Raw genomic sequence first — 16,075 nt, 5'->3', positions numbered from 1 at the left:
AGTAAAGCCAAATTAAATTAAATTAAAGCCAAGTTAAATATAAAATACAACACCTTACCTCCCAGTTGTTCCACAGGGTTCTCCAATCTGGGGCAGATTTTTCAGTGAGGGGTTTGGGCAGATGTAAAGGAGAGGGGGATTTGGTGAAAACCACTCCCTCCCTATTCCACTGATGGAAGGAACTGCTGGATCAAAAATGCCAGTCTTCACCAGAGTGGCCAAGCGGATACATTTTTTTATTCAATCAAAATTTTCTCTATAGACTTTATGGACTGTTGCTTCCTTTGAGTATCACACCTTTTTAAAGGAAAGCATTCCTAATGTATGAGTTCTAAACGAACAGGTTTTCAAATGTTTTAAGCTTCTGAAGAAATAAAGAAAACATAATGGTTATGTACTCAAAGTTTACAGAGCAAGTCTGACTTGGGGGAGGCAAGACAAAAGGCTTTGAAGATAAGAGAAAGGGAGCCAAACTTGTGCCTAGAGCCTTTCTTAACAAATAGTTTTTGTGTTGCTGAGTTTCCTCCTCCACCACAGTATGTTTACTTAGTTTTGCAGTAATTGGTATTGGCTCCCATGCAAAGGTATTTCAGAAAAGGCCACTTGAGAAGTTACCAGATCTCCAGAAAAAATGTGCTTTGGGATTATTGACAATACTAATAATGACATTTATTTTGAAGTAATTCCAGTGGAAGTTACTCCGGATTAACTGTTCTTAGGACTACACCTTAATTTTAAGTGAGCCAAACTAGAAATATTCTAAATATGTTGACATGAAACCCAAATCCTTTTGATTTCTGTGGATCACAGGTAGGAGTGTATGGCTTTGAATTTTGGTCATCCCTAATAATCCACTTTTAGGGACGCAGGTGGTGCTGTGGGTTAAACCACAGAGCCTAGGACTTGCCGATCAGAAGGTCGGCGGTTCGAATCCCCGCAACAGGGTGAGCTCCCATTGCCCAGTCCCTGCTCCTGCCAACCTAGCAGTTCAAAAGCATGTCAAAGTGCAATTAAATAAATAGGTACCGCTCCGGCGGGAAGGTAAACGGTGTTTCCATGCGCTGCTCTGGTTCGCCAGAAGTGGCTTAATCATGCTGGCCACATGACCTGGAAGCTGTACGCCACATGACCCTTGGCCAATAAAGCGAGATGTGCGCGCAACCCCAGAGTCGGTCACGACTGGACCTAATGGTCAGGGGTCCCTTTACCTTTACCTAATAATCCACTTTTAACATTGTGGTATGTCAAAGAATAGAGGCTAAGCTGTCCAGAGGTGTATTGTTTGCCAGTCAGTACCCTTCTGAAACAAACAAACAAAAACCCCAGAGTGTCTTTTTATAGCCTAAGCATTCATAGACTATGGTTGTAAGGTGAGGCAGGAATAGAATTTAATGGATTTGGAGGGAAATGCATTATACCTTATGCCCGGTGGCATCATGGAGAGAGCTGTAGTAGGGTAGCAGAAGACATTTCAGGAAGACAGATTATTTTGATCCAGCCTGATTTGGATACAGGCCTGGCCGCGGGACCGAGTCTCTAGCGGTTGCCCTGGTGGATGGAGCAGGGGGAAATACAACCTTGCGCTTGCTTATTGATTTTTCCTGCATGACATAAATAGCACAACATTTAATTCCTTCCTCCACACAAGCAGAAGGCCATTGTTCTGAGGATTCCTACGACTGAAAGTAGATCAGGCAGCCGAAACCAGATCAGGCACTGGGAAGCAAATTATATGTGACATCTTATGTCTGTAGTGTAGGTAATTCAGGTGATTGCTAATATACAGTGTACGCTAGTGGCTGCACTGCAGGAATTTTTATTTCTTCATTGCTATTGTACACCAAGAGAACACTATCACTTCCTGAAAACACATACACTAAGCTTCTTTGTTGCAAGTCACAATGAAGAATGCTAATGCCATAAGTCGATTTGTAACGAGAGAAGCCGTGAGAGAGAGAAAAGTCTGCAAACATCAATAAACGTCTGGACAAAAGGAATGCCAAATGATTGTAGGAAGCTAAACTAGAAATCATGTCACATGAACCTCCCAATGCAAACAGTGGTGGCAAAGGGAAAAAACCAAAGGTATAGCAGAACTTTGCCGTGAAGTGGCTAAATTTACCAAGCTATAAATTTGGGTTACCCTAATCAAAACATGACACACAATTGGTTTTCCTGTAGATTTTTTCAGAGAAGCACTTCATCTAGCAATATGGGGATCCCACAGTGAAACTGGTGTAGAATCAAAATCTTCCCACTTGTACTATAGCAGAAGCCTCTTTTGTTGTTGTTTAGTCGTGTCCGACTCTTCGTGACCTCATGGACCAGAGCATGCCCGGCACTCCTGTCTTCCACTGCCTCCTGCAGCTTGGTCAAACTCATGTTTGTAGCTTCGAGAACACAGTCCAACCATCTCGTCCTCTGTCGTCCCCTTCTCCTTGTGCCCTCCATCTTTCTCAACATCAGGGTTTTATGCAGGGAGTCTTCTCTTCTCATGAGGTGGCCAAAGTATTGGAGCCTCAGCTTCAGGATCTGTCCTTCCAGTGAGCACTCAGGGCTGATTCACTTAAGAATGGATAGGTTTTATCTTCTTGCAGTCCACTGGACTCTCAAGAGTCTCCTCCAGCACCATAATTCAAAAGCATCAATTCTTTGGCGAACAGCCTTCTTTATGGTCCAGCTCTCATTTCCATACATCACTACTGGGAAAACCATAGCTTTAACTATATGGCAAGGTGATGTCTCTGCTTTTTAAGTTGCTGCCTAGGTTTGTCATTGCTTTTCTCCCAAGAAGCAGGTGTCTTTTAATCTCATGACTGCTGTCACCATCTGCAGTGATCATGGAACCCAAGAAAGTAAAATCTCCCATGAAGGAGAGAAGCCTCTTACTATCTTATAATGCCTTTATCTGGGAATTCTTCTCCATAACACAGTAATATAGTGTTGCATGCCTCCCCAATCTCTGAGCAGTGCGAGATCCCAGGGGATCCAAGTGCTTTACCCAGGTTTCATATTTTCTCCTGAGAAAAAGGCACAGCAGGGACTGTGGTGTCTTTAGGATATATGGCTTATTTGCACATATATGCAACCTGAGCCTACAATGGAGGGGTTCACAGCATTAACACCCCAAAGGGTCTCGTTTCTCCCGTAGCCACAGCCTTGAATTCAAGCGGAAATCAAACATTGTGCTCTGTCTCTCTGATTTTCCAGCTTGCAGCTTTACTTCTAGGTCACATTACTGCCAACTCTCCTCTAAAACTCTGGCTTTTGTCCTTCTCACAAAGAGCTGAAGGAAGGGCCCCTCCCATTTTCAGTCTGGCACAGAGACCCCTTTCTTTGGTTCTCTTAACAGCCCATCACCCAGGCGATTACCTGAACACAGGAAGCTAGTCTGGTTTATATTTTAACATGAGTTAGATCCAGGGGTTATGTAGGTGTCTGGCACCCACAAACAATAATCAAAACAGATCGTGCAACTCTCAAAAGACACCTGCTATCTAACTTGCAAAAATATTTGACTTCTGTAGGTTCTCCTTATGAAAGAGTCTAGTCATGAAGACCTATGCTGGTACCTTTTCTATAGCAAAAATACATTCCATGACTTTCTGAGAACACTTAAGTAGAGAAGCAGGGGAAATGGAGCCCCACACAATCCGCTTCGTGATGTAGCAGCTCCTTAGATAAAGCAAATGTTGATGACATTCGGAAGCTTCCTTTCAGATACACTAGTAAACCATATTCTTGGAGATCCCTCTAGTGGCTGAAGTAAGAGTATAAGCCATTCTACAGAGTATAGTGGGCTTTGCATCAAAACCCCTTGTTTCATGGTTAGCAATATCTGTAGAATATTTTTTACAAGATTTTCTCATGACAGCAATCGTACAACTCTTTCATTTAGATATTCCTCAAAAACATCTTTGAAAGTAATTATTAATTCTGGAAAGCGCAAATTCTGTCTTACGATGAATTTCAGGCAGGAGATAAAAAAGTACAGTGGTACCCCACAATGCCTCGCAAGACAGAAAACCCGCTAGACGAAGAGACTCGCAGAATGAATTAATTTCGTCTTGCGAGGCACCACTGTACACTCGTTCCACAGTTATCTGACACAGAGGAGCAGTAAAGTAGTACAGGTGGACTCGTATTGTAGCCATTCCCAGGGAAGTAGTGATGAACCTGTGGCCCTCCAGGGGTTGTTGGCCTTTAACTCATCAGCCCTAAAGACAAAGAGGAGTAGGATGATTGGAGGTGGCCTACTACACAGGTGCTCCACCTGTGACCTATGCACATATTGACCTAGAGACGTATTGATTACACGGTGCAGGAAGGAGTGAGCACGGAACATCATTAGAAGGTGATGAGAGCTTGGAGCTATGGAGCTCCAAGCTATGGAGCTTGGAGGAGGGAGGGGAACACAGATGACATCACAGGATGAGGCTGCAGGTTCTGGAGGCAGAATTACTGTATTACCCATCACCCTGTAAATAAAAGAAGGTGTCCTGCTCACACTAGGCTCTTAAGTAAACAGGGGATTTACCAGCAACAATACCCATGGGGCAAGCAGACAGAGCAGCATCCAGGGCCAGAGTCCAAGCAAGCTGAGCTTGCAAAAGGCAGGAGGCAACATCAGAGCAGTTCAAGGTCAGGATCCAAGCTAGAAGAGTTCACAAGAGTCAGACAGTAGCTGAAGCTACTGTAACAAACCCGAACCTCAGCTGACTCCTATCAACCCCCTTCATACCAGAGGTCTCCTTGGGAGGAGTGTATTATTTCTGAGGGGAAGTACTTTACTTTACACCGGAGGAATCCTTTCCTGCAATCTCTAGGTGGGCCAGGTTTCCATCTAGTCTTTGCAATACTACTGCATTTGCCTTGGGTTTGGGATCCAATTCAGCCCCAAAGTTTGAGGCGGAACTCACCTTGGGTGCAGATGGCCCTTTCCCTGGCCTTGTTGCAGTATCCCAGATGGAGGCTGACCTAGGACTCAGTATAAGGCCAGGGTCTTGTTGCCGCCCTCTGATAAGGGCTCTCCTGCCTGAGACATGACAGAAAGGTAGTTTCACTGTGTGTGTGTATGCAAAAGCGCATGGGGGGGAGAGATGCCAAACTGGCTCTTGGACCCGAGTGAAATAAAGCCTAGTTTCACCTCTTCCCAAAGGCTTCCCGGTAGGATTTCAGAAAAACATTAAACATTTATTTCTCCCATGAAAATATAATACAAATACACCAAGGTATATTTGTATATACCTTGCGGCAGCTAAAAAAGCCAATGCAATTCTGGGCTGCATCAATAGGAGTATAGCATCTAGATCAAGGGAAGTAATAGTGCCACTGTATTCTGCTCTGGTCAGACCTCATCTGGAGTACTGTGTCCAGTTCTGGGCACCACAGTTCAAGAAGGACACTGACAAACTGGAACATGTCCAGAGGAGGGCAACCAAAATGGTCAAAGGCCTGGAAACGATGCCTTATGAGGAACGGCTAAGGGAGCTGGGCATGTTTAGCCTGGAGAAGAGGAGGTTAAGGGGTGATATGATAGCCATGTTCAAATATATAAAAGGATGTCACATAGAGGAGGAAGAAAGGTTGTTTTCTGCTGCTCCAGAGAAGCGGACACGGAGCAATGGATCCAAACTACAAGAAAGAAGATTCCATCTAAACATTAGGAAGAACTTCCTGACAGTAAGAGCTGTTTGACAGTGGAATTTGCTGCCAAGGAGTGTGGTGGAGTCTTCTTCTTTGGAGGTCTTTAAGCAGAGGCTTGGCAACCATATGTCAGGAGTGCTCTGATGGTGTTTCCTGCTTGGCAGGGGGTTGGACTCGATGGCCCTTGTGGTCTCTTCCAACTCTATGATTCTATGATTCTATCCTTCCTGATTCCGAATACTTTCAGATGTGGTGAGAACACTGATGATTTGGCAATAAAAGATAACATCTTATTACAGCTATGAGCAAACAAGTCCTTCACACGCATGCAATAACATAATAAGAGGACATCAGGACACATGTGATTCTCTCCCCCCCCCCCCATAAAAGAATGACATCTTGGTGCACCTGACTGCAGAATTTTACCCCAGTTGCTATATGTATTAGATGTATATTATCTATTCTCTGGTTTCTCTTCAGATCGTAGAAATATTTTCCTTTTTTAGTTTCACATTATCTTTGTTATGTTTGTTGTTATTTTTAATTGTCATATATGCAAACGTTTTTGCTGTTTTTATAAAGGCCGTTGCTATGCATATGCTTTTATTGTACTGTAAATCACTTCATGGGGTTATGGGTAGTGTTTCATAAACAACAACAACAACAAATAGGATTCCCTATTCAAAAAAACAAAACAACCACAGGCTGCTACTCTGCATTCAAAATTTGCAATTACTAGTAGCCATGTATTCAGTGTAGCAGGTCTAAGGATGTGGAACTCTCCCTAACCGAGATTAGACAGCCCCCTCCTTGCCGAGTTTCAGGCACATGAAAAACACCCCCTTATTTCAGCAGGCATCTTAAGGCAGTGTTTGGCTTCATCGTGCATTTCCTACTACTCTTACTCTTCATGTGGTTTATTTATTTATTTATTGTAATTGTATGTGCACTGCTTAGAAACGTTAATGATTAAGTGGTGCATAAATACCTTTAATAATAAATAAATAATGGCAACCATGTGTCAAGTTTCCCCTCCCCTGAAAGGCCTTAGCTCCTTTCCCAATTGTAGGGGCAGAGAACAAGGAGGTAAGCTCAACTCCATTGCAGGGAGAAATGATGATCTTAGACTGTTTGGATACTGGAGAAGAAGGGCATTTCCAGAAACCACTATAAACACTACTTGTTTACATATGGAGCAATCATTGTAGAGCAGGAACAGGAAGGAAGAAAAGGATATTGACTCAAAATCAAACCTGGTTTACTTTCCAATCATATAAAAGTTTCTTAAGACACAAATTCGTATGTTGTGAAACGTTTAGTAGCAAATTCCAGTGGGTTAAGGCTGATAAACTTTGAGGGGGGAGTGCACTTGACAGAGTGAATCAATTAATTTATGTAGTAATCCGCTGTGACTGCAATTCTTAGCTCACCCTTCTTTCATTAGGGAACTCCCAAGATGACATAATCAGAATTGCTGCATCACTCTCCTCAAAAAACAAAGCAAACTAACATCACTTACATTTTCTTTCACAGGTTCTGTAATAATAAACTAAACGGTTGAGAATTTCCTGCCTCTGTGGTGTTACCCCACAGTCTGACACCCAATGTAGTCTGCAGTGCAGAGCAATTCCCTCAGGGAAGATAATGTTATTAAGGGTCCACTAGCTACAAATCACAGCGACATGGGTGGTGCTGTGGTCTAAACCACAGAGCCTAGGGCTTGCCGCTAAGAAGGTCGGCGGTTCGAATCCCCACGACGGGGTGAGCTCCCGTTGCTCAGTCCCAGCTCCTGCCCACCTAGCAGTTCAAAGCATGTCAAAGTGCAAGTAGATAAATAGGTACCGCTCTGGAGGGAAGGTAAACTGTGTTTCCGTGCACTGCTCTGGTTAGCCAGAAGCAGCTTAGTCATGCTGGCCAGATGACCTGGAAGCTGTCTGCGGACAAACGCCGGCTCCCTCGGCCTATAGAGCGAGATGAGCGCGCAACCCTAGAGTTGTCTGCGACTGGACCTAACGGTCAGGGGGGGGTACCTTTACCTTTAGCCACAAATAAAAAGTGACAGAATATAAAATACACAAGATTGTTAAAACAGAAAACAAAACAGAAAAGTGTCATAGATGGTCTAAGTAAGGACAATTGCAATATTTAGAAATATGACAGCTGAAATGTGTATTACACTTATGATACAGATCTTAATCTAGTGAGAATGGTCTGCTTTCTACTAAAGTCAATGGCAAAACATTGGTTCCCCACTAAGGCTTATGCCTGTATCCAGACAACACAGCATTAATATTATACAATTGAAAATGGGTACAGATAACCACTTTTGCCTTCTCTGTGAGATGTGCTATAAAAAAAAGTTTCCTCATCAAAATGATACATCTAACCAAGTTATTCTGTGGTGGGAGAACTCACCTCAGAATGTCTGCATGGATTCAAGGTTGCTTCAGGAGATATGGCAGAGTTATGGCTTCTGAAAGAAAAAGTAAGCAAAATACTGCATTTTGCCTATCCACTAGGGCTGATCATGGTAAATGTTCCCTCTCCAGAAAGCTAATAGTCCAACCATTTTTATAACATAACATAAAATAATTATTTAGAGAGAACTATATTTGCTGGGTCAGGGCACAAGAGGCCCAGATGTTCTTATCTTCTCTGTGAAATTGCTTTGAAGTTGTGTGCAGTGTTTTCAGGTTTGTATGGTGTGTGTGTGTATCCAGGTTTTGATGGTCATATGCCCCATAACTGCTTTAGACACTGCAACAGAAGTATTTGCCTATTATTTGGATATACATTTATTTGACTGGGTTCCTCCTACCCATACCCTGGAAGCAGTGCTTGGTTTCCTTTTCTAGCAGGTGTTTGTGTTGGTGTTAGGTGGCTGTCATTTAAAAAAAAATTTTTTTTTAAATGGGTAGGGTCACTTGGAAGGCTGCTTTGGTTAAAACAGAAACAGCTGCCTCCACAAGAGAAGGGGGAAAGCAATAATGCCTTAACTACCTGAAGCAACTTCGGCATTGCTAGTACTGAATCATGTCCACCCCAAAGGACTGTCAGCAGGTAAGACAACTGAATGTTTTAAATGTACAGACTACTATAGATTTAAGAGCATTTCCATTGGCACTGAAGGTGATTAGATATTTGGTCATCTTGTGCACATATTTCAGTGAATGTCCAAAATGATGGAGGTTGCCAACCATCAGCCCAGAATGCTGACAACGCAGCAGACATCTGATGAATTCCTAGAAATGCAGAGATAAACCAGTGAATGTGGCCTGTCACTTAATGGTCATTATTGTCAGTATTTACTTAATGTCACTTTGGACATTGAACAGATACATGTGGGAAAGGAATCGACAACATTTGCTCATGTTTGTTGACCATCTCTACCATTTCAGAGTTTCACAGTAGCATACTCTACATTTACACGCTACGGGCATACTACAGCTAGCTGCATAATAGATAAAATACTTGTCGCAGGTCACCATAGCAAAATATATTCAACAACAGATATGTGTGTGTGTGTGCCAGTAATAGTTCACAACAGCCAGATTTGTTTTAATTTTGACAACTTACTGGTTGGTTGGTTGGTTGGTTGGTTGAATGAATTTACCCCCTATTCTCTGTGACAGTCGCCTCCTCAGTTGCTCTGCCTTCTCTTTTCCAGGTTGAATTTGCCCACTTTCCCACTTCCTTCCAATCTTGTTTTCCATTTCACTGGCTGCCTTTCCCCCCCTTCCTCTGAACACCTTCCTGTTTGTCTACATGCTAAAGTATGAACTGAACACATTACACAAGATGAGAATGAAGAAATAATAAACCTGAGGATAGGGAGAGGGAATGATTTTGAACTGCAGGGATGTACATTAGAATGAACATAAAGAAGGGTTTCCTACTATAAGAGCAGCCTGCAAATGGAATTGATAGCTTAGAGAGGCTTCCTTGAGGGGCTCCTTTTAAGTTGAAATAAGATCTATTTGGGATACTTTAATTGTAGTATGGTAATCTCAGATCAGGAAAGCTCCTCCAAGTCTGTGACTTGGATCATTTACAAACCCCCCACCCCATGGAGATGAACCCTAGCAAAGGCTGTACTTATTAAAGTTTGGTATAAGCAATTGGAGGGTCAATTTTCTACGCAGTTAATTTCTTGACATCACCCACAGGAGAAGTGTGAGGTGCTTATAAGAAGGAGAGCTAGGCTCCTTCTGCAGCTGAAGATTAGCTGTGAGCTTCATTTTAACACCATATTTGTCTTCATGCTGAAAAGCACGGCCGTCACACTCAGATGTGCTGTTAATACGCACAAAAACCACAATTAAAAAAATTCTAAGGCCATATTTCAGCTATACTAGACCGTATGGTATCCTATAGTAGCATTTTTGGAAATCAGACCTAAGCAACACTTCACAATGCTTCTTTTTAATAAAGTAAAATGAAATGGTTGAGTTACAGCTGGGATAATCATAATCAGACATACCTCTTGGATACACACCAAAGCCCACTCCCCTCCCAATTATTTTATTTTAAATGAGGTTTTAAAAACTTTTTGCTCTTTGGTTTTGAAAGGGTGCCTGGAGGGTGCAGGGTGGCTTTTTGCCTGTTGGGGTCTGAAAGCTGCCAGTTTCTCCCCACCCTTCTGTGAAATGGGTATTTTGTGTGCCCATGACGATTTCTTAACTTTCTGAATGTGCCCCTGGACACAAATAATTTGTGATCCCCTAGGTTACAACAATACTTTCATAAGCAGATGTACAAAACAGAAGGAAGCAAACGACAGCTAAACCAATCTTGGTTGCAAGGAGTGGTGTGCAAAGGGACTCAGATTTCAGCTGTTTTGCTCAATTTTAAAAACAAAGCAGATGAAGCTAACTCGGCAAGGGCTGTCATTTTAAAGCACAAAGCCTTTCTGCTTCATGCAAAAGAGGTATAGACATTTGTATACACTTCCTCCTTAAACCTGCATGTGAAATTGAATACACATCCATAAATAAGCAGAATATTGTTGCTGTTTTACAAAAGGGGGAAAAAAGCCCAACTAGTTTTTCATCAACTGTGCAAACACAGACCTTCAAGAGAAACTATACAGAAGTAAAGAAAGTCAGAGCAGAATTATCGTGCTTACATTTATTGCATCAGTGGTAAGAATTCAACAGGAACAATGTTGCATAGAACGTAGGACTGGAAGGTTTTGGGCTCAAACGCTTGCACAGGCCTAAAGTCAACTTGGTGTTCTGTCCCTTAGGCTAGCCTACCTCATAGGACTGGTGGGGTAATTCTATGAGTACGCTACCCTGAGCACCTTGATGAAGCAAAGATGAGATATAAGTTTTATGAAAAAATGTAAAGTGCTGTTCACTGGCTGAACTTTACTGAAATAATAGGTGATTGAGCTATCATTCCATAAGTAATAAGAGGAACAATATAAAACCGATATGCATTCTCTGGAAAATCTCTGCATGTTTGCCTATCTTTTTCCTTGTGGGGCAAATAACAGGTGTGAGGAGAGTAATTTTCCTCAGGAAAATGGCAGGGAACTCAGCCCCCACTCTGGCTGAAAAGAAAAAGGTGTATGAAAGAGGCAGGACCTTAAGCTGAAGGGCGATGGGTGAAGTAAAACGGGGGGGGGGGGGGGGAGTGTGGATATCAGAAAGAAAGGACAGGAATGAAAACGCTGGAGGTCCAAAGACCACTGTGCTGGTGTTTCTGATTTAACTATACAGATCTTGGCTGTAGGCTTCATAGGTCACCTGTTCCCAGCTTCAGATGGGTACACACACCCTCAAACCTGGCCCAAGACATTTTGTTGCGTGCGGCAAAATGGCGCAACATCCTTCTCCTCCACCACCACCTGAGGTGACTGGAGATGGCCCAGGGAGGCCCCAGTGTGCTGAAGGCAGAGGGGGAGAAAAATGGCCAGAAAGGAGCAGGTTGGGGCAGAAAGGAGCAGGTTGGGGCAGGTTGGGGCAGAAAGGAGGAGTTGAGTCTTGGTGGGTGGGCAGCTGTTTCTGAGGTGGTGGCAGAGGGCTTTCCTTCTCAGGGGGTGACTGGGATGGTGACAGCAGCTCCCATCCACAGATGAAAGGAGAGTGGCAAAGGCAGCCAACGCATGTAAGAACACTCCTCTTTTTCCAGATCTGCTGCTCCTCACAGCTGTCCCCACCCTGTCACCTGAGGCAACTGTCTCAGTGGGCCTAATGGGATGGCTGGCCCTGCACCCCCCCCCCCCCGTTTCATCCCCACTTTTCCTTGACTCCAACCACTCCCATTTCAATATGCCTCTTTCATCCCCGTGTGTCAGCTTCATGACAGCATGTAAGCAAATTTGGGCCAACTCACAGAAATAACAATAGTCAAATATCTCCAGCTATTCTTTGCCGTGTGACACTTTGAGAAATGAAGGGGCCAAGTGGGCTTTTATTTGCATCTGTATGTTTATACTGCATGCCAACGTGAGCTAAATGAAAAGAAAACCTTAGAAGGGATAATGTCTGTGCATTTGCCCAACAGCCAATTCTATAAACAGAAAAGTAATTGAGTCCTTGCCAGGCTGTGCCTATTTATCACCATCCCTATTCAGGAATAGGGAGGGGAATATCATAGCAGAGATAGGAACGTAAGGAACTGCCTTATGCCAATTCAGATCATTGGCCTGTCTAGCCCAGCGTTCCTTTGTCTACTAGGAAAGTTCTTCATACTGCGCAGTGTTGTTTGCGTTGACTGACAGCAGCTGATAAGAATTTCAGACCAGGGGTTTTCCCTGGAAATGCTGGGAATCTGCATACAAAACCCTTGCCCAAAATAGGTCCAAGGAAGTCAGCAGTGAGAGAGGTCACTGAAGCTGTCAAGTGGGCCTAGGCTTGGTGCTTGAGGCATTATGGGAGAGCAAGAATGAGCAGCCATATTGGTTCCTGAGACCCCTTGAAAACGACAGAGCAGCTGGTAGGCTTAGCTGCCTAAAAACAATTGGGGAAGGCAGCTTCCTTTGTCATGGTGCTGCGGGTTGGGGCGGGGGATGGAGGTGAGAACAGGCTTTGTGCCTGTGTTGGCATGCAAGAGAAATTCCTACCCCAATTAGGGCTTATGAACTAATTGGCAGCACACTCCCATTCCAGCAGCCAAAGCCAAACAATCGCAGACAATTTATTTCCTCCATGGGCAGCTAACAAAGCACAGGATCATTCAGGCAGCCACCGTGACTCAACTGGATCCCTTCTGCATTCGTTGTGAAGTATTTCTTAGAAAGAGGTTCAACGAAGCCGCACCAGCCTTTAGCCTGCCAGACCATTCAAAACAGAGGCCTTAGGTCTCTGAGTCAGCCTCAAGGCCAGGTCTGTGCATACTACTTACAAGTGCGCTGCCCCTCACATGGTCATTGCTATGGGCTTGTGTGCACCTGTACATATCTGTTGCACTTATGTGACTTTAAAAAGCTGGAGGAAACCTTGAAACATTTATGTGACACTGACTTAAGCCAGGATGTGAGGAGTCAGGTTCTTCCCCTCACATTGGCCAAAGCTGAAAATTAATAGAAAAAACAAGGCATCTGTGGTAAATGTATTCAAAATTAGTATGAAAACAGCTCAGAAGGAATGAGGTGCAAGGTAATGGCCAGGCCAAAATAAGGCCATCACATTCGGATATTTAACAAAACATAAAATTTCCATCCAAGATGGTTGTCAACAGAAATGGAATGGGAGAATATCATACCATGCAACTTTTTTGGATCTGAATCCAGAATGCATGCCTTCCGGGATGTGTTCATGGGCATTTCATGTGACCCATGCTGCACTCCAGCCCTGAAAAATTGCTTTTTGGGGGCTAGAGCACAGCACAAAAGCATGTGAGATCACGGCACCCAAAATGGCCACTGAGATCTTGCATGAAAAAATGGGGTGCCCCATTTTTTCCAGGGCACTTGGCAGGTATGGAATATTTTATTTCTTTCAGAGGAAAACAAATGCCTATACAGGGAAGCAGTGGTTCACGAGGTCCAATTACTGTTTGCCTGGGTGAATCATAGCCAAAAATGAGACAGTGTGGCCAGGCACAGGATTGTCACCTTTACTCGAAGGGTCAAGACTGGCATCAGCATCTGGCATCCTGCTGGGGCCCTATAACTCCAGGGCTGGCAGAGCCCATCACTGGTGCCTGGTGCTTCAAGCAATGCCCAACAGCTCAATCTCGCAGCCATTTTGATTTCCCAGAATGCCCTGGAGTGATGCTACCTCAGGGGATTTGTGGGAAATTAAAATAGGGATACCAATGGAGGTGAGGACCTGCAGACAAATAGAGGAGGAGGACACTGTTTGCCCAGAACCTTGAAAATCTTGATCTAGTCAGAGAATATTTGAAATGTTTAAATTAAAATATTCCCTGTAGTCAGGGCTTTTTTTCACCTGGAACTCAGTTCCGGAACCTCTTAGGTGGGTGTCATGGCCACTCTAAGAGAACAAGGGAGGCGTTCGTGGCACCTCTTTTTCTAGAAAAATAGCACTGCCTGTAGTGATACATTAAAAAGTATAGAAGTGAAGGAAGCCGCTTACTTCAGTAGTCAGAAACTAGCTAAGTGGCAACCTAGATTAGAAAGCCTTAATAGCAGAGTTGCCTCTGAACTGCCTGTGGTAAATGCAAAAGGCATTCAAAGAGCTCGGGGAGGCCACGAACGCAGTTACTCCTAAGTATCTCTTCAGAGATTATAATAAGCAGATCACATGAAAACTGATTCACATACTGAGGTTACCACTGGGTCTAGGTTATGTTGAGTCATGCCCTGATGTGTAGGCGGCACTGGCTACTTTGTTTTTCCGACGGAGGTTAACTCGTCAGACTAGTTTGCGATAGTTAGTAGCCTACTGCGTTTTAGTACCATAGCATACTTGGGTGGCCTCATTCTTCCCAGGGATATTCGAGTTTTCCTTCCCATTAATTAGCACACACTTCCTATAAAAGGAAATGGATGAACCTTTAGGTATCTAGGGCAGTGCGATCGCTATAAATACACTGCTCTTTTAAAAAGGTAACGTGACTGAAGCTGTTCCTTGAATCAGGAGATTACCGCGGTTGCATATAGGATACTTAAAGGAAAAATACATGAAGGAGTTGGGGGTTTTTTTTGGGGGGGGGGTAATATTGTTGATTTTCCAGCGTGTAGAACAGTCTCACAACACAGGCCTCTTCTTCCCATATTGTTTTCCAGCCCCTTCAGCCACAGGCATCTTTGAGATGCTCGTTGTAAGGCATGCTATGCACTCTGGAGAGCAGAATGTTACAAAGCTAGTAAAGGAAGGCAGCATCTCTTTGAACTGGGGTAGCTAACAACAACTTATGCCTGTGTATGGCCCTCCAATTGGTTTGTTGTGCTCCCCAATCACTCCCTCAAATGTGTCACTTTTAAAAAATTGTTATTTTCTGGACTGCTCCTATAGGTCTCCAGCTGTGTTGTCAAATTATTATTTTTAGTGCTTTTAAATAATAATAATAATGTAGATTTTTTAAATCAACTGATCCCTTAGGTTGTCTGCTGTGGTACTGTTATTATTATTACTATTATTTTGCTGATTGCTACTTGTTGTGACACAGGGACGCCAAAATATTGTGTGACCATCCAAGACCCAAGATCTGCCCATTTTAAATAAAAACGAACGTTTTAATATCACCCCCCCACACACAAAAATGTTCCCATATGTACATAGGAAAACAGAAAGCTCCCTTATATTGACTATTGATCCATTTAGTTTAGAATTTCTTATACTGACTGGTAGCGACTCTCAAGAATGTCAGGCAGCCAGCACTCCCAGTGCTTCCTGAAAGAGAACCCAGGCCTTCTGCACGAGACACAGATGCCCCCATCCCTGTGCTGTGGTACCCCAATGTGATGCCCAAATGGTTTTTGTAGCCCCTCAATGCCCCCCCAACGTATATAACGGCAGTTTAAAAAACAGAGGCAAAAGCACTCCATAAAACTGAGTGCAATCCAGTTAAAAATAGTTCAGCAGCTTGATAGAGGCACCAAGGAAAAGGCAACCCAAATATATACCTTTTAAAGGCCTCTTTGAAGGCTTGTACTGTCAGGGTCATTTGTAATTCATTTGTAAGGGTGTTCTACAACCCAGGAGATGCTCTTGCTTAAAGACGATCTTTCTTCTAGCAAGCGGAGGCAGCTCTCGTGTATTAAATTGTAATTTATCTCACACTTCCTCCAGTATCTAAAAAAGGCATCTATATTGAGGTTTTGACAGCCAGCAGTCAATTAACTAAAAATGAAAAGCAGGTAATTAACCAATTAAAATTCTGTAATCAGTTCACAGCCCCAGTCCTCCTACATTTTGAGCCAATGAAGCGTTTTAGCTCCTGGGCAGAATAAATCGGGGCAGGAGGGGGGGCAGATAACGTGGGGAATTGAAAAGCCTTTCAGTGCACACCTGTA

At 43.4% G+C, this 16,075-nt stretch overlaps 2 protein-coding genes across 3 annotated transcripts in view; one reads left to right on the top strand and one right to left on the bottom strand.

The window, feature by feature from the left end:
• Nucleotides 1-16,075, bottom strand: part of KCNQ1 (potassium voltage-gated channel subfamily Q member 1) — a 332,458-nt gene that overhangs the window by 301,026 nt on the left and 15,357 nt on the right. For both annotated transcript variants that reach the window (XM_083425015.1, XM_083425014.1), the window contains exon 2: nucleotides 8,062-8,119. The gene's annotated coding sequence lies outside the window, so the exon portion shown is untranslated. The remainder of the gene's footprint in view (nucleotides 1-8,061; nucleotides 8,120-16,075) is intronic.
• Nucleotides 8,622-16,075, top strand: part of TRPM5 (transient receptor potential cation channel subfamily M member 5) — a 48,796-nt gene continuing 41,342 nt past the window's right edge. The window contains exon 1 of the mRNA XM_083424821.1: nucleotides 8,622-8,706. Coding sequence (XP_083280947.1) covers nucleotides 8,680-8,706 — 27 coding nt within the window. The 5' untranslated portion in view covers nucleotides 8,622-8,679. The remainder of the gene's footprint in view (nucleotides 8,707-16,075) is intronic.

This window comes from Podarcis tiliguerta (assembly GCF_965153285.1).
Source record: "Podarcis tiliguerta genome assembly, chromosome: 1".
Classification (NCBI taxonomy): domain Eukaryota; kingdom Metazoa; phylum Chordata; class Lepidosauria; order Squamata; family Lacertidae; genus Podarcis; species Podarcis tiliguerta.
The sequence above is the reverse complement of the archived record's forward strand: the minus strand, read 5'-3'. Positions and strand labels throughout refer to the sequence as shown.